At 50.6% G+C, this 25000-nt stretch overlaps 2 protein-coding genes across 4 annotated transcripts in view; both read right to left on the bottom strand.

Moving 5' to 3' along the window:
- LOC139761965 (uncharacterized) overlaps window positions 1-25000 on the bottom strand; it is a 247630-nt gene that overhangs the window by 148667 nt on the left and 73963 nt on the right. The window lies entirely within an intron of this gene.
- On the bottom strand, window positions 15893-16651 carry LOC139762052 (adenylate kinase-like). Its single transcript, XM_071686820.1, is given in 2 exon segments — window positions 15893-16272; window positions 16275-16651. Coding segments are annotated over 2 exon segments (723 nt in total). The 5' UTR covers window positions 16618-16651.

A 25000-nucleotide genomic window follows, 5' to 3' on the forward strand; every position in this document is an offset into this window, starting at 1 on the left:
AAAAAGGATAATTTGAAATCTCACAGGTATTATCAGACAGTGCATTAGGGTAATTAGAGATAAGTGAAGGATATAATTTAAGCTGACGCCAGAGTAATTAGATCAATAAAGATAAGAGCTAGAGAATTAGTGACTACAAAATCATAATCATTACACATGACACCAAGGTAATTATTGATTACACAATCTTTATGAATTACTCTAAGGTAATCAGATATTATCTTAGATCTCCTTGCAGGCGAGGAGGAGAAATAAGAAAGAGATAGTGCGAATGGAGAGGAAGATAAAGATAGTGTAGGGCAAATAAGAAAGAGATAGTGCGAATGGAGAGGAAGATAAAGATAGTGTAGGGCAAATAAGAAAGAGATAGTGCGAAAGGAAAGGAAGATAAAGATAGTGTAGGGCAAATAAGAAAGAGATAGTGCGAAAGGAAAGGAAGATAAAGATAGTGTAGGGCAAATAAGAAAGGGATAGTGCGAAAGGAGAGGAAGATATAGTGTAGATCTACTGGCAAGCGGGAAGGACAAATATGAAAGAGATAGTGCGAATGGAGAGGAAGATAAAGATAGTGTACAGAAGCGAGAAGCAGTACCCGGGACCCAGAGCAAGATAGTGCAATGAGCAACGCTAGCGGTCTAGTCCAAGATGGAAGTGCAGCAGTGGGTGGGAAAAAACACATGGAGTGGGTAGGGTAGGTAGGGGGCGACGGGGCTTGAGGCTAAGGTGGTAAACATGGGGACTGCTGAGGAGGCAGGAGCAGTAGTAGTGGGAGGAAGACGCCCTGAGGCTACTACAGCGGCAGAAGGGAAGACAAAAATATATAGGGATGGAAGGTTATTCGTCCTGCACGGGAGACTTGCAGGGTGGGAGATAGTAGGGCCTCTGCCTAGGAGACCTGCAGGGTAGGAGATGGTATGGCCTCTGCCTAGGAGACCTGCAGGGTAGGAGATGGTATGGCCTCTGCCTAGGAGACCTGCAGGGTAGGAGATGGTAGGGCCTCTGCCTAGATCTGTTGAGGGGGTGAAAGATGCTAGGGTCCCTGTATAGGAGCCCTGCAGGGTAGGAAAAGGTAGGGCCTCTGCCTAGGAGACCTGCAGGGTAGGAGATGTTAGAACTTCTGCCTAGGAGAACTGTGGAGACTGAGAGGGGTTAGGGCCCTACCCAGTGGCGGGTTGTGTGTTCAGTTCGGGCCACCAAGACACTGCAAGATCCACGAAACATCATCAGTTTGGTGATATGAAGACCTCCTCCACCACCCACTGCCTCGTCAGCAGCCTCCATTCTCTCTTCTCTCTCTCTCTCTCTCTCTCTCTCTCTCTCTCTCTCTCTCTCTCTCTCTCTCTCTCTCTCTCTCTCTCTCTGCCTAGAGGGAGGCGAGACCTCTGTGCCTCTAACCTACTTTGACTCCACCGAAGCTTCTCGTCCAGTCAACCACAACACAATCATCAGCCCGGCCATCAGCCTTGGGGTATGAAGAAGTTCTCGTTCCATAGCTTTCCAGACTCTGCGCTTCTGATGGAGGGCCATTGTCTACCTTCCAGTCCCTCACTCTGTCGTCCCACAGGAGGGACCCCTTACCTTCCCTCCTCCTCCAGAATGATACTCACATGGACGCGTCACTTCGCTGGAAGTACGTCGAACATTCTACCATTAATGTAAACGTTGGCAGAAGTTCGCCCAAGACAAAGTCGCCGTCTAGAACACGCTAAAGAGCCAGCCTCCAGAACCAGACCAACTGTAACCACGTCACCATCAACCATACCCCACCCTTGCCTTGCCCTGTGCCCAGCCTCCGACTGCTTGCCACGACCCCAGCAGCCCTCCCCACCACCAGGATGTACAGTCCACCAAGCTTCTAAAAGTGTCATTTTCGACGACTGTCTAAGCTGGAAGGAACATGTCGGTACAATCATCAAATCCTCCAGCCATCGTCTCTACATTCTTAGTAGACTCGAGGCATTTGCACTCCCTTCGCCTGAACTCAAGACCATCTTCGCGATCTTCATCCTTCGTAAAATCAGCTTTGTTTCCCTCGCTCGGTCTTGCTCCTTATCTACCACGCAAGCAGGGGTTAAAATTGTGGCAGAAAAGGGCATGTTGCAATATCTATCGCGAGACTGTCAAGACGTTAACCCTCCCGACCGTCTCCAATACCACCCAAGCCTCATCCGACAGTCTGGGATGAAGGTAATGCACCACACTCGCCACCATCACTTCCAGGAGATCCCTCGTCCCTTGGGTTGCAGTTCAGCATTACCCTCGCATAGAACCCATACGAGCATTTGACAGATCGCTACACTGTCATCTCCAGCCAGTTAGAAGGCTGTACAGTATAGGTGTAACGCCTGGCTGATGGAACAGAAGGAAAAGAGGAATTCACAACAGCAGCCATGCTCTGGGATGCAGGCCAGGCCACGACTCCGACACAATCACCAGCTAAGAATATGAAACGCAGATCAATAAACAGTGTGTGTGTGTGTGTGTGTGTGTGTGTGTGTGTGTGTGTGTGTGTGTGTGTGTTGGTCTCCTCCCTCCCTCCTTCCCTCTTCCCTCCGCCCCCTCTCTCTCTCTTCCCTCCCCCTCTCCTTATCCCTCCCTCCTTCTCTCCCTCCCTACCTTCTTGTCCCTCTCCCCTCCACCTTACCTGTTGCATAGTCTCTATGTGTGTATGTGTGTGTGTATGTGTGTGTGTGTGTGTGTGTGTGTGTGTGTGTGTGTGTGTGTGTGTGTGTGTGTGTGTGTGTGTGTGTGTGTGTCAGTTGGAGACATCGTCTCCCGTCGAGGTCCAGAGGGGCTGCGTTCTTTGACTTGTGGCCCGCCCGCTGTACCTTAAGAGCTAGACCACCCCTGGCCACCCACTGTATCTCCACAACCCTCTCTCCCATCCACAACCCACCCACTGTATCTCCACAACCATCCCTGCCATCCACAACCCACCCACTGTACCTCTACACCCCTCCTTACCACACACAACCCACCCACTGTTCCTCTACACCCCTCTTGACCACCCACAACCCACCCATTGTACCTTCACCCCCCCCCTGCCCACTCACAAACCACCCATTGTACCTTCACCCCCCACTGCCCACTCACAAACCACCCATTGTACCTTCACCCCCCACTGCCCACTCACAACCCACCCACTGTACCTCTACAACATTCCTTACCACCCACAGCCCACCCACTGTACCTTTCCACCCTCCTGACCACCAACAACCCACCCACTGTACACTGCTCCCTGTAAAACGCACTCTACCATTCTCTGGCCGACCTCACCACTCTCCCACACAGTCCACCAATAACCTGCGCCTCTCAACGCACTCTTAGTACTTTCCAACGCACCCATAACACACTCTAGCCCTCCACGGGCTTTCCGTTCAAACCACCACTAACTAAAACTTTCCAAAACTGCTGTTGCTCCACCCTTCAAAAACTTTTATACCTTCAAACACTCTCCAACACACGACGCACGCAACACTCTCCAACACACAACACTCTCCAACACTCGATACACAACACTCTCCAGCACACGACACACAACAGTCTCCAACACGCAACACATAGCACACTGCGGTAATAAACTATACATTTATTGCTCAAACATATTGCAACTCTGCATCGCTGTGTGTGTGTGTGTGTGTGTGTGTATGTGTGTGTGTGTGTGTGTGTGTGTGTGTGTGTGTGTGTGTGTGTGTGTGTGTGTGTGTGTGTGTCTGTGTGTTTCGAGCGATAGGAATTGATGAAATGTTGTTATAAGGACGATGCTGACCCGGATGGCAATGAGTATGAATAGGAAGAAGAGGAAGAAGAAGAAGAGGAGGAGGAGGAGGATGAGGAGGAAGAAGAAGAAGAAGAAGGCACCACCAGCTTGATAACCTCACCTTCGAGGCACCAGCAGCTAGGTAACCCCAGCTGGAGACCACTTCAGGCAACCCCACCTTGAAGACCACAGCTACGTAACCCAAGAAGACCACAGCTACGTAACCCAAGAAGACCACAGCTACGTAACCCAAGAAGACCACAGCTATGTAACCCAAGAAGACCACAGCTACGTAACCCAAGATGACCATAGCTACGTAACCCAAGAAGACCACAGCTACGTAACCCAAGAAGACCACAGCTACGTAACCCAACTTGGAGACGAAGACCACAGCTATCCCGACTCGCAGACCCCCAGTTATAAAACCTTGTCATGCCTGGTCCTGGACTCCAGGCGTCTCTTCCGTATACCTTGGCTAAGAGACCGTGACGAAGAGACCTCAGCTAAAAGGTCTCTTTCAAGGGGACCCTGAAAACGAGATTTCGGCTCATACCTCTCTTCCTGGAGACACTGCAGACGACACCTCGGGGGCCTTAAGGTCCCCTGAGGTAGACCATGACGACTAGACCTCAGGGTCAAAGGCCTCTCCCAGAAGACCCTTAGATGTGACTTCGGCTCAAAGGTCTTTTCCTGAAGGAGACCCCTAACGGCATGACCTCGGGGTCAAAGATTTGCTCCCAGGGAACCAGATCTAGTCCATCCAAATAGCAAAATGATAGAAATAGGAAAATAGAAAAAAAGCTAAGACTAACTGGGCCAAATTAAGGTGATGGGGGGCCGATGGGTGATGACTGCATTTAGCGCCTCTCCTCCTATCATCGTACCAATTATAAACCTCATTTAAGTTGTGTGGATTTTTTTTTTCTTCGACTCGGGAGATCTTCCCCCCGCAATCATTCCTGTTCAGTATAAAACTTTTAAAGTTGGAGAGGGAAAGAAAAAAAATCAATGCAGATAAAAACTTGTAAACCCGCTGAGTCGGTCAATACACACGCTCCGCTCTTTCTTGGTGTCGGGTCGGATGGCATGGCGGCACACCGTCCATGCCGACTGCTGGAGCAGAGATGGACAACCTCACGGTGGCATCGGGACAACCCCACGGTGGCGTCGGGACAACCCGACGGTGGCGTCGGGACAACCCCACGGTGGCGTCGGAGCCTCATCCACACAGACGACTGGAACCCTCGTCCCTCCTTCAGTAAGACTCATCCACACAGACGACTGGAACCCTCGTCCCTCCTTCAGTAAGCCTCCCACACAGACGACTGGAACCCACGTCCCTCCTTCAGTAAGCCTCATCCAAACAGACGACTGGAACCCTCGTCCCTCCTTCAGTAAGACTCACCCACACAGACGACTGGAACCCTCGTCCCTCCTTCAGTAAGACTCACCCACACAGACGACTGGAACCCACGTCCCTCCTTCAGTAAGCCTCATCCAAACAGACGACTGGAACCCTCGTCCCTCCTTCAGTAAGACTCATCCACACAGACGACTGGAACCCACGTCCCTCCTTCAGTAAGACTCACCCACACAGACGACTGGAACCCTCGTCCCTCCTTCAGTAAGCCTCATCCAATACCTGGAACCCTCGTCCCTCCTTCAGTAAGACTCATCCACACAGACGACTGGAACCCATGTCCCTCCTTCAGTAAGACTCATCCACACAGACGACTGGAACCCATGTCCCTCCTTCAGTAATGTAGAACCATCCAGCGAGTCATTGGTTCCAGGACAACGGGAGTTTCAGCTCCTGTCATGGAGAGCACAACAGATCTACCATCCAATGGCTGAAGCGGAGGGCGAGATAAAAGGTTGTATCCATTACCAGGGCACTACAATGGCTTCCTCCCTTCCCTGTCTGTAGGTGGATGCCAGCACACACACACACACACACACCTTCCTCCCTCTTCCCTTCGCCATCACCAACGCCAGAGACGTGCTTCCCTCCAACACTCCCCACCCTTCCTGCCACCTCTCCCTCCACCAGCCTCTCTAACGCCCGCCCCATACGTTCATGGCCAGTAATTCCAAACACAGCCAAACAAAACCATTGTCCTCTCTCATACTGGGATGAAAATTTCGAGACTAGACTTTTTATACCTATTTTTTTTTTCTATTCATCTTTTTTCACGATGCATGACGCTTGTGTGTCAAGCCAGCCACTGCATTTTAAGCCGACTGCGGCTGTAAAGTATAAGTGCACTTACTTCAACAGCCGAGAGTCGTCATGTTATTCGAATGCCCTACTCTTGTACCCGATCTATCCTCTGAGTCTGTTGACCAGCGACGCTTCCCTTGACTGCTCCAACCACAAGAATGCTCCACCAACCTGACCCGTTGCCATACCTAGGGTTGCCATACCTAGGGTTGCTATACTAGGGTTTGTCATACCTAGGGCTGTCATACCTAGGTTTGCCATACCTAGGGTTGTCATACTAGGGTTTGCCATACTAGGGTTTGCCATGCCTAGAGTTGCCATACTAGGGTTGTCATGCCTAGAGTTGCCATACTAGGGTTGTCATACCTAGGGTTTGCCATGCCTAGAGTTGCCGTACTAGGGTTGTCATACCTAGGGTTGTCATACCTAGGGTTTGCCATACTAGGGGTTATCATACCTAGGGTTGCCATACGAGTGTCAGACCTACGGCTGTCATACCTAGGGTTGCCATTCGAGTGTCAGACCTAGGGCTGTCATACCTAGGGTTGCCATACTAGGGTTTGCCATACTAGGGTTGTCATACCTAGGGTTGTCATACCTAGGGTTTGCCATACTAGGGGTTATCATACCTAGGGTTGCCATACGAGTGTCAGACCTACGGCTGTCATACCTAGGGTTGCCATTCGAGTGTCAGACCTAGGGCTGTCATACCTAGGGTTGCCATACTAGGGTTTGCCATACTAGGGTTGTCATACCTAGGGCTGTCATACCTAGGGTTTGCCATACTAGGGGTTATCATGCCTAGAGTTGCCATACTAGAATTGCCATACCTAGGGTTGTCATACCTAGGGTTTGCCATACTAGGGGTTATCATACCTAGGGTTGCCATACGAGTGTCAGACCTAGGGCTGTCATACCTAGGGTTGCCATACTAGGGTTTGCCATACCTCGGGCGGTGGTGAATGGGTGTATGCTACCAGTAGGTGATGTCTTTAAAAGGGATGGGTGAGTGCTGATCAATACTGGGACCCCCCCACCCCCACCCCCTACACACACACACACACACACACACACACACACACACACACACACACACACACACACACACACATACACCTCATGGATGAGTGGTGATCTGTGCTGGCTGCCCTACATACCTCATGGATGAGTCCTGATCAGTCCTGGCTGCCCCACATACCTCATGGATGAGTGGATGAGTCCTGGCTGCCCCACATACCTCATGGATGAGTGGATGAGTCCTGGCTGCCCGACATATCTCATGGATGAGTGGATGAGTCCTGGCGGCGCCACATACCTCATGGATGAGTCCTGGCTGCCCCACATGCCTCATGGATGAGTCCATGATCAATACTGCCAGACACTTCATGCATATACAACTTTAACACGAAGTTCCAGCTCATGTCTACCCCTTCGGCCACGTACGGCCACTCTCTACCATGACCCCGTTAAAGTTCACTAGCTGTACCTATCCCACACACACACACACACACACACACACACACACACACACACATGCAAAGTCAAAAGACGGGGCAACGCGAGCGTAAAACTCTCCCAGCAACAAACCAATGGTAGTCACACACGGGCTTCCGTGGTGTATTGGTTTAGCGTTATTGACCACGGGTCGGCACGGGCTTATTGCCCAGGGTCGCATGGATCCGAGTCCTGGGCGCTGTGGTTCGCTCATCCCAGGTGTTCATCCTCCCCTTAGGGCTGGTCGATAAATGGGGACCTGGCTTAGACCAGGGATATGTGTGTGTACGTGTGTGTGTGTGTGTGTGTGTGTGTGTGTGTGTGTGTGTGTATGCGCACAGGATTAAGACATCGTATACTTACACAAGGTTAAGAAAACATCAACAAGGGCATCAAACTGTATCCCCATAACATACAAATGCCTTTCCCTTTTCAGCCATGTAGCGTCAGGAACAAACGGAAAAAAATTGGCCCCATGTGCACACATCCAATCTTTAATTGTCATGTACAGTGTACCAAAGCCAGAACCTACCATCCATAGATAAGCCTCACGGATTAGTTCAAGATTTACCCTGATCACTTCATATTCCCTAGTCTAATCCACTGAAAGCACGTTGACCCCCATATACCACATTGTTCTAATTCATTCTTTCCAATGCGCGCCGCTTGAATGTCATGAGCCCAATTCTACATAACCTCCTTCACTCCATCCTCCCGAATCCTCCTCTCTCTCTCTCTCTCTCTCTCTCTCTCTCTCTCTCTCTCTCTCTCTCTCTCTCTCTCTCTCTCTCTCTCTCTCCCCCCCCAAGGGGTCTGCTTGCTCCCACTAATACCAAAATCGTGTCTCTCACTCGTGCGTGTTAAGACCAAATCCCAGACGACAAGGACGCCAGCACACAGGAATGATCCTCCCTCGATGGCCCAAGGGGGGGCCGGCCGTGACCACCACAGCCTTTTAGGAGAGACACTCGAGGGACGAGCGAAGCACTTGCCAGACGTCCGCCTCCCAGCCAGCGACCATTCCTCCCAGCGAAGGTACGCATCTGTGTTCGCTATGATGTCAACAACAAATTCGGGGCGCCGCGTTGTGGACGAGAGATGCTGGTAGGGGGTTCGTTCTCTCATGGCTGAGTCTTTGTGTCTAGATAATCTACTCGAAGTTTGTCAAAATTAGATGATGAAAACAGAAGACATGATTGATGACGTTTCGGTCCTATAGCCAAGATTACATGGGAGGGAAGGCAGAACTAGCGTACAGCATACCTGGGTGATGTGACGCCCCCTATGCCCGGCGGACCTTACCTGTGAGAGGAGAGAAAAAGATATTATCAGAGTCAGGTATACACGTATATGTCCCCCTCCTCACACAGGAGAGAGAGAGTGAAAAGAGTTTATAGAGAACAGTTCCAGGGTGAAAAAAGGGTTGGCTACACTCAGTTGTGTCAGGATGCCAACACATGCTGGAACAATGAGAGGGAACTGCATATGAATGACTGTACAAGGCCCAAAATCTATTATATATATATATATATATATATATATATATATATATATATATATATATATATATATATATATATTCCTATGAGACCATAGGGAAATGAAACACAATAAGTTCCCAAGTGCACTTGGAGAGAGAGAGAGAGAGAGAGAGAGAGAGAGAGAGAGAGAGAGAGAGAGAGAGAGAGAGAGAGAGAGAGAGAAATACATAGAAAATAGATAGATAAATGGACAGATAAAGTAATACAAAGACAGATCAGGAAATCAATGTACTGGAGGGCCACGTCCACCCAATTCTTCCTCTTTCTTGCCGTGGACAATGGTAGAGGCGGGCCAGTCCCTCCCCCAAGATCTGATTACCCCGTGGTCTCTGGAGGTCTGGTCTGCGCTGAGGAGGGTGGGAGGAGGCCAGGGTATGGCTGACTGTGGAGGGGTCTGGCAGGTGAGGGTGACGGGGTCTGGCAGGTGAGGGTGATGGGTTCTGGTAGGTGAGGGTGATGGGGTCTGGCAGGTGAGGGTGATAGGCTCTGGTAGATGAGGGTGATAGGGTCTGGCAGGTGAGGGTGATGGGGTCTGGCAGATGAGGGTGATGGGGTCTGGCAGGTGAGGGTGATGGGGTCTGGCAGGTGAGGGTGATGGGGTCTGGCAGGTGAGGGTGACCGGGTCTGGCAGGTGAGGGTGACGGGGTCTGGCAGGTAAGGGTGATAGGGTCTGGCAGGTGAGGGTGATGGGGTCTGGCAGGTGAGAGGGTGATGGGGGTCTGGCGAGGCGCCGAGGTCCCCATCTTGATTGGGTCTGACTCTCAGACTTAATACGACCCTTATGATGGGGCTGCGGTATAGCGACGACCCACGACCCTCGTCCCCCAGGGGTGAGCACCAACATGGGTGCTGCGCGTTAACACACGTCCCCCTTCTCTGACGCACCACTCTCTCAAGCCCAGACCTGGCCTAACACCCTACCCCTCTCTCGCGGCTGAGCTCCTCCCCCTCCCTCTTCACCCGGAAAAGACAACCAGATCCTAAAGGTGGGATCTGATGCCACTCGGGGCGTTATGGCACGAGCGGCCCAGCTTTGGGTTCTGATCCCACAACAGCCGTGTTTACAAGCCGGCCTCGGGCGCGTTCTGGCTATCGGCTTTCAACCCGCGCCTCTCCTGCGCCTTCGGTGTTGAACGCTGTAGTTTTTCGACGCTGCTAGAAAGCTCGCTGTTGCTGTGAGGGACTAGAAGGGTGTTCCAGGGGAGCTCCTGTGTTGTCTATATTGCAGGACGGTGACTGGGAGTGAGAATATGGAGAGATATTGTTCAGGTGAAATAGCAGAACCGTCTGTATGAAGTTCCATAGCCGGAGGTGGTGTTGTCTTGAAGTTATGAGCAATAGCTAGAGTTAGGTATCCTGCGCCTCTCACTTCATCTGAGGCCGATAGACCATTGCAAAAAAAAAAGTAAATCTAGTTTCAGGCGTTTGACCTGGGCGCTCACGGGTCAGGTCAAATGCTCACCTTCACCAAGCCCGGGTGGTGTGAGCCCAAAACAACGGACGGACAACGACGGATAAAGGACGAACAACGGACAATGGACGGAAAACGGACGGATAATGGACGGACAACGGACGTATAACGGACGGACAACGGACGGATAACAGACGAAAACGGACGGACAATGGACGGACAACGGACGGATAACACGAACAACGGACGGATAACAGACGGACAACGGTCATCGATGGAGACCAACGGAGAAATCGACCCCCCCCCCCGCGAAGATGGTGACCCCCTGGTCACATGTGTCAAAACTGTGACACCTAAGCGTTGGATCTCGGGTTATGACCCATCACACAGTTTGCACTTCACCGTCTTATCATACAGACCAGAGGCTTAAAAGTCATCATACAGTCCACAAGGATCGTACGGACGAAATGTGTAATACAGCAAAGAAATGAAGAGGAATCTCTGTCCCTCTTACGGAACTCGAACCCTCGCTGGAGCAGGCCAAAGGAGTTCAAAGGTCTGACTGAAAACGGAGAGCTGAGTTTTGATTCGGCATCTGATGTCGTGGTCAAAAAAAGAACCCACCGAGTTCTTATTGTGGAGGCGTACCCTAAGGGGCGTCACTGAGCGGCTGCCTCAAGAAGTGTAGATAGAGTTATAAAGAGATGGAGGTGTACAGCGAGGCGTCAGGTTCCACGAAGACTCCAGGTGTGTGTTGCAAGGGGAGCGAGGGCGTTGACTCGCTTGGTCTCCTCAGCGCAACGACGACCTCTCCTGCCTCCTCCTCCTCCTCTTGCTCCTCCCTCCTACACTCGCTCTACATCCAGCGACCTTCCTCCCGACGCTGCTGCTGGGGTGGTGGACGGCCTGCACGTTCACCACCTCCCAGCGACCTTCCTCCCGACGCTGCTGCTGGGGTGGTGGACGGCCTGCACGTTCACCACCCACCAGCGACCTTCCTCCCGACGCTGCTGCTGGGGTGGTGGACGACCTGCACGTCCACCACCTCCCAGCGACCTTCCTCCCGACGCTGCTGCTGGGGTGGTGGACGGCCTGCACGTCCACCACCCCCCAGCGACCTTCCTCCCGACACTGCTGCTGGGGTGGTGGACGGCCTGCACGTCCACCACCCCCCAGCGACCTTCCTCCCGACACTGCTGCTGGGGTGGTGGACGACCTGCACGTCCACCGCCCCCCAGCGACCTTCCTCCCGACGCTGCTGCTGGGGTGGTGGACGACCTGCACGTCCACCACCCCCCAGCGACCTTCCTCCCGACACTGCTGCTGGGGTGGTGGACGACCTGCACGTCCACCACCCCCCAGCGACCTTCCTCCCGACACTGCTGCTGGGGTGGTGGACGACCTGCACGTCCACCACCCCCCAGCGACCTTCCTCCCGACACTGCTGCTGGGGTGGTGGACGACCTGCACGTCCACCGCCCTCCAGCGACCTTCCTCCCGACGCTGCTGCTGGGGTGGTGGACGGCCTGCACGTCCACCGCCCTCCAGCGACCTTCCTCCCGACGCTGCTGCTGGGGTGGTGGACGGCCTGCACGTCCACCGCCCTCCAGCGACCTTCCTCCCGACGCTGCTGCTGGGGTGGTGGACGGCCTGCACGTCCACCGCCCTCCAGCGACCTTCCTCCCGACGCTGCTGCTGGGGTGGTGGACGACCTGCACGTCCACCGGTATAAAGCTGTGGGCGAGGCGGTGACCTGGCTCTGGAAGACGACGCGGGTGAGGAGAAGTGGTGGCGAGAGTCCACGAGGGAAGAGAGAGAGAGAGAGAGAGAGAGAGAGAGAGAGAGAGAGAGAGAGAGAGAGAGAGAGAGAGTCAGGGCGGAGGAGGGAGGGAGGGTTCAGTGACACCAAGGGCAGCGTCAGACGAAGCGGGAGAGACTAAAAAAAGTCAGGGACTACAAAGAAAAAAGGCGAGAGAGAGAGAGAGAGAGAGAGAGAGAGAGAGAGAGAGAGAGAGAGAGAGAGAGAGAGAGAAGAGAGAGAGCGAAGGGAGGGGAAGGGATTATGGCAGCTTAGGGCCGGAGGACGTGCCATACACGTGAGACGGGAGCGCTAAAGGCGGGTCCTGGGAGGAGGCATCACTGGCTCCTGCAGCACCTGAGGCAGGGAGGACCCGACGTAGGGAGGACCTGGTGCAGGGAGGACCTGAGACAGGGAGGACCTGACGTAGGGAGGACCTGGTGCAGGGAGGACCTGAGGCAGCGATGACCCGACGTAAGAAGGACCTGGTGCAGGGAGGACCTGACGTAGGGGTGGACCTGACGCAGGGCTGACCCGACGCAAGGAGGACCTGAGGCAGGGATAACCTGACGCAGGGAGGACCTGAGGCAAGGAGGACCTGAGGCAGGGAGGACCTGTCAGTTCCTCATCTGGCTCGGCAGTGGAGAGGGTGACAGATCACCAGGACATCCGTCCTCTGAGTGGCGTCAGGAGCCCTTAGTCTCCTGCTGATCCTGACGGTGGTGGCGCTGGTGGTAGTGAGGTGATAGTGGCGATGGTGATGGTGGTGATGGTGATGGTGGCTGTGATGGTGAAAAAAAAGGCCGGTCTAACAGGATAGTGACAGTGTTGTGATGGTGAAGAACACCTTCTCCTTATCCAGGGTCTAAGGATCGAACACTACTGACGAAGGAGGACCCACTACCCCACCCTTCTTCCCCAGATGTACCTGAAGGTAACTTGACCTCGACATATTAAGGTTGGAAGTTGACCTGGACCTCCTCCTCCACACACTGACCTGCTCTCCGAAGTCTCACACAGAATCCTCTATCTACACTTCATCATGCCAACCCAGAATACCCTGGACCAGAGTGAGGTCTTAGAATAATGAAAATTAAATAATTTGATAATCAAACGACTACTGCTGATGACACATTCTAACAGAAAAAAAAATGTAAATTTTTGTATAAATCATTCGGAGCAAATTATTTTTTTTCAAGTATGAATGTTATCAACTGTAATTAATTTCATGCCCGAGGTGCGTTAATAGATTACCTTTGGAAATTAACCCTTAATTACATTTATTCTTGTATAATCGTATTAGTAAATGAATACGCTTGTCTCGCCCCATCTTCAAATCAAGCAGCATAATGGACGGAATTCCTCTGAATTCCTATGCGGTGGACGCCTCTGTGTGTGTGTGTGTGTGTGTGTGTGTGTGTGTGTTCCCATTGAGCGCAGCCGAGGGGTGGGTGTTGGGTGGGAGCAAGTGGTGTAAACTAGATAAGGACGCTGGCAGTTATGTTCGCTGTGGTGAGGCGTTCGGTCAACTGATAGCTTTGTTTTGGGCGCGCGCACCGATGGCGGGCCCAGCCGGTACAGCAAGGCTGTACCGTGTCAAGCACGGCTACCGACTGCGGGGGTGAGGCGAGGTACGATCCCCTGACTATAACGGTACGATCCCTGGCCACGACGGTACGATCCCCTGACTATAACGGTACGGTTCCTGGGCACGACGGTACGATCCTTAGGCATGATGTTACGATCCCCTGACTATAACGGTACGGTCCCTGGGCATGACGGTACGATCCCTGGGCATGACGGTACGATCCACTGACTATAACAGTACGGTTCCTGGGCATGACGGTACGATCCTTGAGCATGAAGGTACGATCCTTGGGCATGACGGTACGATCCCGTGACTAATACGGTACGGTCCCTGGGCATGACGGTACGATCCTTGGGCATGACGGTACGATCCTTGGGCATGACGGTACAATCCTTGGGCGTGACGGTACGATCCCTTGAGCATAACGGTACGATCCCTTGAGCATGACAGTACGATCCCTTGAGCATGACGGTACGATCTACTCAGCCCACTGACACGATCCTTGAGCATGATAACCTGGCCTTTGACCTGATAATTCAGGTCAAACCCCAGGTCATCATTCCAATGGTCGTACCGTCGTGCTCCGGGGTCGTACCGTCGTGCTCAAGGGTCGTACCGTCGTGCTCCAGGGTCGTACCGTCGTGCTCCAGGGTCGTACCGTCGTGCTCCAGGGTCGCTCCGTCTTGCTACAGGGTCATACCGTCGTGCTCCAAGGTCGTACCGTCGTGCTACAAGGTCGTACCGTCGTGCTCCAGAGTCGTACCGTCGTGCTACAGGGTCGTACCGTCGTGCTCCAGGGTCGTACCGTCGTGCTGCAGGGTCGTACCGTAATGGGGAGACTTGTGTTGACTGCAAGATGTGAGGGGTGGGTGGGTGGGGGGAGAACAGATGTGTTGACTGCAAAATGTGAGACAAACACATGTATTGGCCTGTAATGCATTACACAATAACAATTCTTAAAACCCTCTCTAATTTGACCTGATGTATTATGAGCTTTGTGAGTCCCGGACGTTGTCTGAGAACCTGGTGATTCCTGGGGTATTCTGAGTCTTATGAGCCCTGGCGTATTCTGAGTACCTGGTGATCCCTGGCGTATACTGAGTCATATGAGTCCCGGCGTATTCTGAGTCGTATGAGTCCCGGCATATTCTGAGTCTTATGGGTCCTGGCGTATTATGAGCCTTATAAGTCCTGGCGGATTCTGGGTCCTGGCGTATTCTGAGTCTTATGGGTCCTGGCGTATTCTGAGCCTTATGAGTCCTGGCGGATTCTGGGTCCTGGCGTATTCTGAGTCTTATGAGTCCTGGCGTATTCTGAGCCTTATGAGTCCTGGCGGATTCTGGGTCCTGGCGTATTCTGAGTCTTATGAGTCCTGGCGTATTCTGAGCCTTATGAGTCCTGGCGGATTCTGGGTCCTGGCGTATTCTGAGTCTTATGAGTCCTGGCGGACTCTGAGTCCTGGAGTATTCTGAGTCTTATGAGACCTGGCGTATTCTGAGTCCTGGCGTATTTTGAGTCTTATGAGCGGCTGTATCAGGAGGGGGAATAATTAGCTGCCACATTTCACGTGCCACCCGGGTATTACCAACGCCAGGAAGGCCGACCTAGAGCTCTTCATTTGGGGACCTTAATTACCAATTAAGCTATCAACCTCCACGGTAATTCCCCTCTTGGTGGCATCTCCATACATACATACATATCAATATGTATGTAAGCATATATATATATATATATATATATATATATATATATATATATATATATATATATATGCCAGGTGAGGATATTCCCTCAAAGGCCCAGTCCTCTGTTCTTAACGCTACCTCGCTATCGCGGGAAATGGCGAATAGTATGAAAAAAAAAAAAAAAAAAAAAAAAAAATATATATATATATATATATATATATATATATATATATATATATATATATACAATTTTTCTTTTCTTTTCATACATATTCGAACATTTCCCGCATTACCGAGGTAGCGTTAAGAACAGAGGACTGTGCCTTAGAGGGAATATCCTTACTTGGCCCCCCCTGGAGATAGGGGAGAAAGAATATATAATGATATCTAGTCCTTACAGAAACATCACTATGTCCTTACTCTTAGCATTTTCAAAGACTGTGTTGATGGTACTGAAAACTTCAGCTGCAGGGCGGGAGGCATCTATCCGGTGCTGAAGGCCTTTCTTTGCATAATAACTCACAAGAGGAGCTGTCTGCTTGTGATATGCTCCTAATCCTCGTATCAGTGTTTCAGGATTATCATCTGACCTCTTAATGAGAGGTTCTCCAGTAATATCATCAGTCATAGGAGCTTTGGGAGGATAAAACTCCTCATGGTAAGATCGACCAGAGGCTGAGTGAAAGAGTCTTCCAGTGATGCGTCGAACCAGAAGATCATCTTCGATGCCAAATTCAATCACTGAGTCTAGCTTCTGTTTCCGTATCTCTAACATTCATCCAGCTTCTCAGCCTGAGTGACTGTGCGAGTAAAACCATCGAGGATGAAACCATTCTTGCAATAAGGCTTGTTGAGATTTTGCTCTATCATGTTTACCACTAAATCATCACTCACCAGTTTCCCAGCATCCATGAATTCCTTCAACTCTTTACCAAGATCACATCCAGATGCCACCTCTGCTCTCAGTAAATCACCAGTTGCTATGTGACACACACAGTAACGTTCCTTCAATCTTGGAGCCTGGGTGCCTTTGCCAGAGCCAGGCGGCCCTAATAACACAGCATTGATACCATCTCCCGATCCCACTGCTGGTGCTGGAACTTCAACTGTTGGTGCCATAATCCTTTTGTATTACAAGTAAAACTGACACCTTTTCAACTCATTTGTATATTCACTACATCGTTGTTCAGACTCTGGGTTGTAAAGTCAAGCTATAAACGTTCATATATATATATATATATATATATATATATATATATATATATATATATATATATATATATATATATATATTCCCCTCCAACTGCCAGGATTCGAACCCAAGACCTTTTGCGAGGTAGTCGAGAACGCTAACCTAGGCTATGATCGCCCCAATAGGGATTCATATATATATATATATATATATATATATATATATATATATATATATATATATATATATATATATACATATATATACCAACCTATGTTGTGCTTGAGAGCGGAGTGTTAATTATGTATGCTTTCAATGAAATGTATGTAATTTATATGTAAATACGCCTTTCACCAGGTGCAACCGTACCAGCAAAGGCTTTTTCCCTTTCTTTTTTCTTTTTTATATTTTCCTAATTCATGATGACAGTGATTGATCCGCCTCTGTCATAGAACAGAGGGGTGTCATCTTCGTCACAGACGGGGATGCGTCCACAGAGGTACAGCCAGCCACACACACGTACACCATCCTATACCATATACGTTATAATGGTTCAGACATGGAGATGTGAGAGACTTACATTAAGGGCTGAACATCACAGGTTCTCAAGTCGACGACTTCATCTCTCATTTGCTCATGCAATCCCTTTCCCTGACCTGTGGTGTACACACACTCTCTCTCCTTCCATGAAGCAATACGTGTTAACAGTGTCTCATGGCTGGTCAGGGTACACGATACTCCTTAGCCAAGCCAGAGTGGCCTCCCGACCCGCCCTGCAGACAAAGAAAAGCCTTGTACGTGCTCAATATGGGTGGATCCTTCATATGTGTTCGAGGGAAGTGACGTGTTAGTATAATGACCAGAGCTGACGAACTAGCCTGACGATATATATATATATATATATATATATATATATATATATATATATATATATATATATATATATTTATTTATTTATTTATATTGCTTTGTCGCTGTCTCCTGCGTTAGCGAGGTAGCGTAAGGAAACAGACGAAAGAATGGCCCAACCCTCCCACATACACATGTATATACATACGTGTCCACACACGCAAATATACATACCTATACATCTCAATGTATATATATATAAATATATATATATATATATATATATATATATATATATATATATATATATATATATATATATATATATATATATACACATGTACATAATTCATACTGTCTGCCTTTATTTATTTCCCTATTAACTTAAAACCAGACTCTGCCAGAATGGTAAGGTTAAGGTGTTGTGTTCACAGAGTAGACAGACAGACAGACACAGACAGATCAAATCTGAGACGTCGCGTATCCTTAAGTAACAGTACTGACGCACCAAAGGGTCGTCCCGTCGTGCTCAAAGGGTCGTACTGTCGTGCTCTAAGGGTCGTACTGTCATGCTCAAAGGGTCGTACAGTCATGCTCAAAGGGTCGTACAGTCATGCTCTAAGGGTCGTACCATCGTGCTCAAAGAGTCGTACTGTCGTGCTCAAAGGGTCGTACCGTCGTGCTCAAAGGGTCGTACCGTCGTGCTCAAAGGGTCGTACCGTCGTGCTCAAAGGGTCGTACCGTCGTGCTCAGAGGGTTGTACATTCATGCTCAAAGGGTCGTACCGTCAAGCCGGAGGGGTTAAGGCTTGTATTCTACCAGCCTGCACGGCACGGCAGCCACGCTGTCAGGAGAGCTGACATCAACGCTGGAGGGGGCTGACAGCCTCGCCCCCCCCCCCCCTCCCCCCTGCTGACGACCAATATCCGACCAATTGGCGAGGCTGGCACGCGACCCCCGGCTGGTAATACCGCTCCAGGGAAATTGTTCATAGGCTCCGCCCGGCTGTGGTGGTGGTGGTGTGCGAGGGCTGTGGCTGGCTGGAGCCCGGCTGTGGTGGTGGTGGTGTGCGAGGGCTGTGGCTGGCTGGAGCCCGGCTGTGTGGTGGAGGTGGTGTGCGAGGGCTGTGGCTGGCTGGAGCCCGGCTGTGGTGGTGGTGGTGTGCGAGGGCTGTGGCTGGCTGGAGCCCGGCTGTGTGGTGGTGGTGGTGTGCGAGGGCTGTGGCTGGCTGGAGCCCGGCTGTGTGGTGGTGGTGGTGGTGTGCGAGGGCTGTGGCTGGCTGGAGCCCGGCTGTGTGGTGGTGGTGGTGGTGTGCGAGGGCTGTGGCTGGCTGGAGCCCGGCTGTGTGGTGGTGGTGGTGGTGTGCGAGGGCTGTGGCTGGCTGGAGCCCGGCTGTGTGGTGGTGGTGGTGGTGTGCGAGGGCTGTGGCTGGCTGGAGCCCGGCTGTGTGGTGGTGGTGGTGGTGTGCGAGGGCTGTGGCTGGCTGGAGCCCGGCTGTGTGGTGGTGGTGGTGGTGTGCGAGGGCTGTGGCTGGCTGGAGCCCGGCTGTGTGGTGGTGGTGGTGGTGTGCGAGGGCTGTGGCTGGCTGGAGCCCGGCTGTGTGGTGGTGGTGGTGGTGTGCGAGGGCTGTGGCTGGCTGGAGCCCGGCTGTGTGGTGGTGGTGGTGGTGTGCGAGGGCTGTGGCTGGCTGGAGCCCGGCTGTGTGGTGGTGGTGTGCGAGGGCTGTGGCTGGCTGGAGGGATGGAGGGGAAGCTGTTGCGGCCTGCGGCGAACTGAGTTGTGGCAAGCGGTGGTGGTGTGTGGCAGGCTGTGGTGGCTACTTGTGGCAGGCTGTGGTGGACTGTGGTGGCTAGATGTGGCAGGCTGTGGCAAAGGTGTGGTAGGCTGTGGTGGTGAGCTGTGGCAGGCTGTGGTGAGCTGTGGCTGGCTATGGCAAGCTGCGGTGGTGAATTGTGGCAGACTGTGGTACTGTGGTTTGGCAGGCTGTGGTGGGCTGCCCTCTCCACAATGCAGCCTGTCCCTCTCTCCCTGACCCTCTCCACAATATACAGCCTATCCCTCTCCCCCTGACTCTCTCCACAATACAGCCTATCCCTCTCCCCCTGACCCTCTCCACAATACAGCCTATCTCTCTCTCCCTGACCCTCTCCACAATGCAGCCTGTCCCTCTCTCCCTGACCCTCTCCACAATACAGCCTATCCCTCTCTCCCTGACCCTCTCCACAATGCAGCCTATCCCTCTCTCCCTGACCCTCTCTACAACACAGCCTATCCCTCTCTTCCAAACCCTCTCCACAACACAGCCTATCCCTCTCTCCCTGACCCTCTCCACAATACAGCCTATCCCTCTCTCCCAGACCCTCCCCACAACACAGCCTATCCCTCTCTCCCTGACCCTCCCCACAACACAACCTATCCCTCTCTCCCAGACCCCCTCCCCACAACACAGCCTATCCTTTTCGTCTATATGACGTCGCATCACCCTCAACATAACCATCCACATTTCCCATGACCCACATCAGTCAAGTCTTGGACGGCTCCAGGCTACAGGGTAGTCCATCATTTTTCCTTTCTAATGGAACGTCGATCGGTAAGTCTTTCTACATCACACTCTTGGGCCCTCACAAAGGGACTGCACACCAGTGTCTCTCTCTCACTCTCTTTTCTTCTCCAAGGTCTTTCATCAAATCTTAAATGACCTCATTAATTAGTCTTCCATCATCACATGACCCAAGACTTTGTTCGCCAGTTTTTATCTATTCTTCTTTTCTTGATTAGTACAACAGTCCTTAGCTTCGTGAGCACGACGGCACGACCCTTGAGTATGATGGAACGACCCTTGAGCACGACGGCACGACCCTTGAGCACGACAGCACGACCCTTGAGCACGACGGCACGACCCTTGAGCACGACGGCACGACCCTTGAGCACGACAGCACGACCCTTGAGCACGACGGCACGACCCTTGAGCACGACAGCACGACCCTTGAGTATGATGGCACGACCCTAGAGCATAATGGTACGATCCTTGAGCACGACGTTGCGACCTCTGAGCATGACGGTACGACCCTTGAATAGTAGCCGAGCGGTTTGCGATCCACCACGCAAAAGGTCCGGGTTCGAATCCTTGCTGTTGGACGGCATTATATATATATATATATATATATATATATATATATATATATATATATATATATATATATATATATATATATACATTTCTATCTATTTATTCTACTTTGTCGCTGTCTCCCGCGTTAGCGAGGTAGCACAAGGAAACAGACGAAAGAATGGCCCAACCCACCCACCCACACACGCACACACACACACACACACATATATATATATATATATATATATATATATATATATATATATATATATATATGTCACTTGTAAGCCAATCAAAATCACAGAGAATTGCAGCAATAGTCCTTGACAACATATCAAAACTCCACGTTGAGCACTTCAGCTGAAGCGGCACATCCGAGCGCGCTTTCAGACGTAACGCTTCAGTGGATAACAGCGGGGTGCACAAGTCTCCGTACATCCGGCAAGCAGATCCGGGTATCGGAACGCATCGTGTAGATTTTCAAGATAACTATATCGACGCTGATGCAGTATTTTCAAAATTCGAGGCAAAAAGGAAAAAAAAAAAAATTCCGGTAGTCAAGGTAAAAATTCTCATGCAAAAACGAAATTAAGTGAAAAATGAACCTCATGATTAAAACGAATTTCGAGGGGGAAAAAATTAAGGCAAAAAGAAAATCTCGGGAGGGAAAAAAAAATCAGGCAAAAGTGAAATTAATAGATAAAAGGAAAAAAAAATCTGGGGAAAAAAAAGGAAAAAGGAAATTCAGGGGAAAAAATTCATCTTCAAGCGTACCCAGGTCAAAGGTGGTACCACGAAAGAGCTACAAATTGCTGGAGATCTAAATAGCTGACCGCTAGCTTCTCCCCCCCCCCCCCACTTGGAAAAGCTAACGTTCAGCACACGCTGAAGTAGAGATCCCCCCCCCCTTCCCCCTCGCCTGCCAGCTACCCACCCCTGAAATTCAGCTACAGGGGAAAACACTGCTCTCACGACTTCAGCATGTGTGTGTGTGTATCAGTCCACCTTTTCCTCCTGAGTAACTGAATCTGTTAATGACTTCATTTATCCGCTTAACGGCCATTTAATGGTCTACACCTGGCTATATGAGGACCATTAATGGTCTACACCTGGCTATATGAGGACCATTAATGGTCTACACCTGGCTATGTGAGGACCATTAATGGTCTACATCTGGCTATATGAGGACCATTAATGGTCTACACCTGGCTATATGAGGACCATTAATGGTCTACATCTGGCTATATGAGGACCATTAATGGTCTACACCTGGCTATATGAGGACCATTAATGGTCTTCACATCCGTTACGTAAGGTTGAGGGAAAATCATATCATGTCCACCTCAACACTTTTGAGAACAGCGGTACATACCTCTTCGCCAGGATGGTCTAACGGTACATCCCTTCGCCAGGATGGTCTAACGGTACATCCCTTCGCCAGGATGGTCTAACGGTACACCCCTTCGCCAGGATGGTCTAACGGTACATCCCTTCGCCAGGATGGTCTAACGGTACACACCACTTCGCCAGGATGGTCTAACGGTACACCCCTTCGCCAAGATGGTCTAACGGTACACACCCCTTCGCCAGGATGGTCTAACGGTACACACCCCTTCGCCAGGATGGTCAAGCCTCTGACATGGATTCGAGTCAGAGGATAAGGTATCATACCAAGTGATCGTACAGTCGTGCTCAAGGGTCGTACCGTCGTGCTCAAGGGTCGTACCGTCGTGCTCAAGGGTCGTACCGTCGTGCTCAAGGGTCGTACCTTCGTGCTCAAGGGTCGTACCGTCGTGCTCAAGGGTCGTACCGTCGTTCTCAGATGTCGTCCTTAACCGTGGTGATCACGGAGACAGAAGAGCATTGAGTCAGTGGGTCACACAGGGAGGTACCGCTGCCAGAACTAACCCCCGAGGGGGTTGTTGTGGGGGGATCAGAACCCCCTGGTGAAGGGGCGGGAGTCCCCCGCCCCTCCTCTACCCCAGGGGGTTGTGGTGGGGGATCAGGAACCCCCTGACGAAGGGACGGGAGTCAGAGACCCTCAGGGTGTGTACCCTGAAACCAGCTGGAGAGGGGTGGGTGGATGGCCCGATCCCACACACACACACACACACCACTCCACCCTACCTGGCACCGGAATAAAATTTCTCCCTTTTCCATGTCAAAGGCTTCCCTCACGGCCGGATGCCGTTCACGGACAGGTCGACCCTCCCTCCCGTCACGGACAGACGTCCTTACCAAGTCCATGTCTTAAAGGAGGTCTAAAAAGAAGAATTAGAGAAAAGAAAGAGAGAAAAGTAGGAAGAAGAGTGGAAATTATCGTATAATGTTTTCTTAGCATCAGTGGTACGTGTGCTATTTAGAAAAGGATCATGTCGTTGCTGTGACGAGAGACAGGACAGAGTTGAAGAATCCTAAAGCTTAGCGGTGTGAGGAAAGATACAAACATCAGTAACGATCCATCCTTATGCTGCCAAAGGTTTTTAAAAAAAGGCGTTCCTACCACAAACCACTGGTTCAGAAGCCACAGCAGTTCCTGGTTAACAAGGATTTAATAACACACACACACACACACACACACACACACACACACACACACATATATATATATATATATATATATATATATATATATATATATATATATATATATATATATATATATATATATATAATCTGATGTGGACTTTCTTGTGGTTTCCCGTCATGAACTCCTCGCCATGTTTTCCCTTCTCGTGGAAGAAGAAAAACCAGTCTGTTCTTTCGTGTAAGTTTCATGAAGTCTTTTGTTAACAAAAGTTGTGGACGCAGCTTCAAGGGAGCGAGGCAAGAGTCCGGGACTCTTTACCCTCGCCAGAAATGGACTTGAGGAGAGCAAGGCGCTGCCCAGAGTCGCCATATACACGGAAGCCAAATGACGGACCCTTCCCTCACCAGCTCCCAGACATCAAAGGAATATACAACTATCTCTCTCTCTCTCTCTCTCTCTCTCTCTCTCTCTCTCTATATATATATATATATATATATATATATATATATATATATATATATATATATATATATATATATATATATATATATATATATCCTCACTTGGCCGCCTTCTCTGTTCCTCTTTTGAAAAATTAAAAAACGAGAAGGGAGGATTTTCAGCCCCCCGCTCCCTCCCCTTTTAGTCGCCTTCCACGACACGCAGGGAATACGTGGGAAGTATTCTTCCTCCCCTGTTCCCAAGGATAATATATATATATATATGTGTGTATATATATATATATATATATATATATATATATATATATATATATATATATATATATATATATATGTATATATATATGTGTGTGTGTGTGTGTGTGTGTGTGTGTGTGTGTGTGTCACAATATGAAGACAGACTTTCCTAACAAAAGGTAAACACTTCCCATTTTCACAGCGCGTGTTTTCTCTCACGATTTCCGCCTCACTCACATCGCTGGCATCACAAAGGGACCAAAACGCGCGAGCATTTCTTGTCCTTTCCTTGGCCCTCCTCAGTGCGGCGGCGGAGGCACGCCAGATACTGAAGACTCCCTCTTCTCTCTCTCTCTCTCTCTCTCTCTCTCTCTCTCTCTCTCTCTCTCTCTCTCTCTCTCTCTCTCTCTCTCCCCACTCCTACCCAGTCCGTTTTCTCCATCAGATGGTTTCATGTTTTGGGCGACAGTCGCTGCGTGGGTCTTCCACCATGTCCAGAAGAACTGGTCAAGGGTGGTGCAGCAAACTCAATGATTGAACGAATGATGAATTTTATTTATCCCGTTTTGAGGACTTGCCTCAGGGGATACAGGGACTCTGGGTCTGTCTCAGGAGATACGAGGACACTGGGTCTGTCTCAGGAGCTACGAGGACCCTGGGTCTGTCTCAGGAGCTACGAGGACCCCGGGTGTCTGTCTCAGGAGCTCCGATGACACTGGGTGTCTGTCTCAGGAGCTACGACGACCCTGGGTCTGTCTAAGAGCTCCGAGGACCCTGGGTCTATCTCAGAAGCTACGAGGACCCTGGGTCCGCTGATAGGTCTTTCTGGTCTTTAGCTAAGGGCGTCGCTAACAACTTCTGTCGCTCTACCTTTCCTTCACTTTTCCGCTCTGACGGTGCTATATAGATGTTGATCCCGCAGACAAAGCAACTCTCTTTGGTTCCCGTGTCTCCTCTAACTCCACCTTGGACGACTCTATTATTCCTTCATCCCCTGATGCTCCTCTTACATATCCTATGCCTCTACCCGTAATCTCTTTTCGAACAGTTCGACAAGCGTCTCTCTCTCTCTCTCTCTCTCTCTCTCTCTCTCTCTCTCTCTCTCTCTCTCTCTCTCTCTC

The sequence above is a fragment of the Panulirus ornatus genome, chromosome 42 (assembly GCF_036320965.1).
Source record: "Panulirus ornatus isolate Po-2019 chromosome 42, ASM3632096v1, whole genome shotgun sequence".
NCBI classification, from domain to species: Eukaryota; Metazoa; Arthropoda; class Malacostraca; order Decapoda; family Palinuridae; genus Panulirus; species Panulirus ornatus.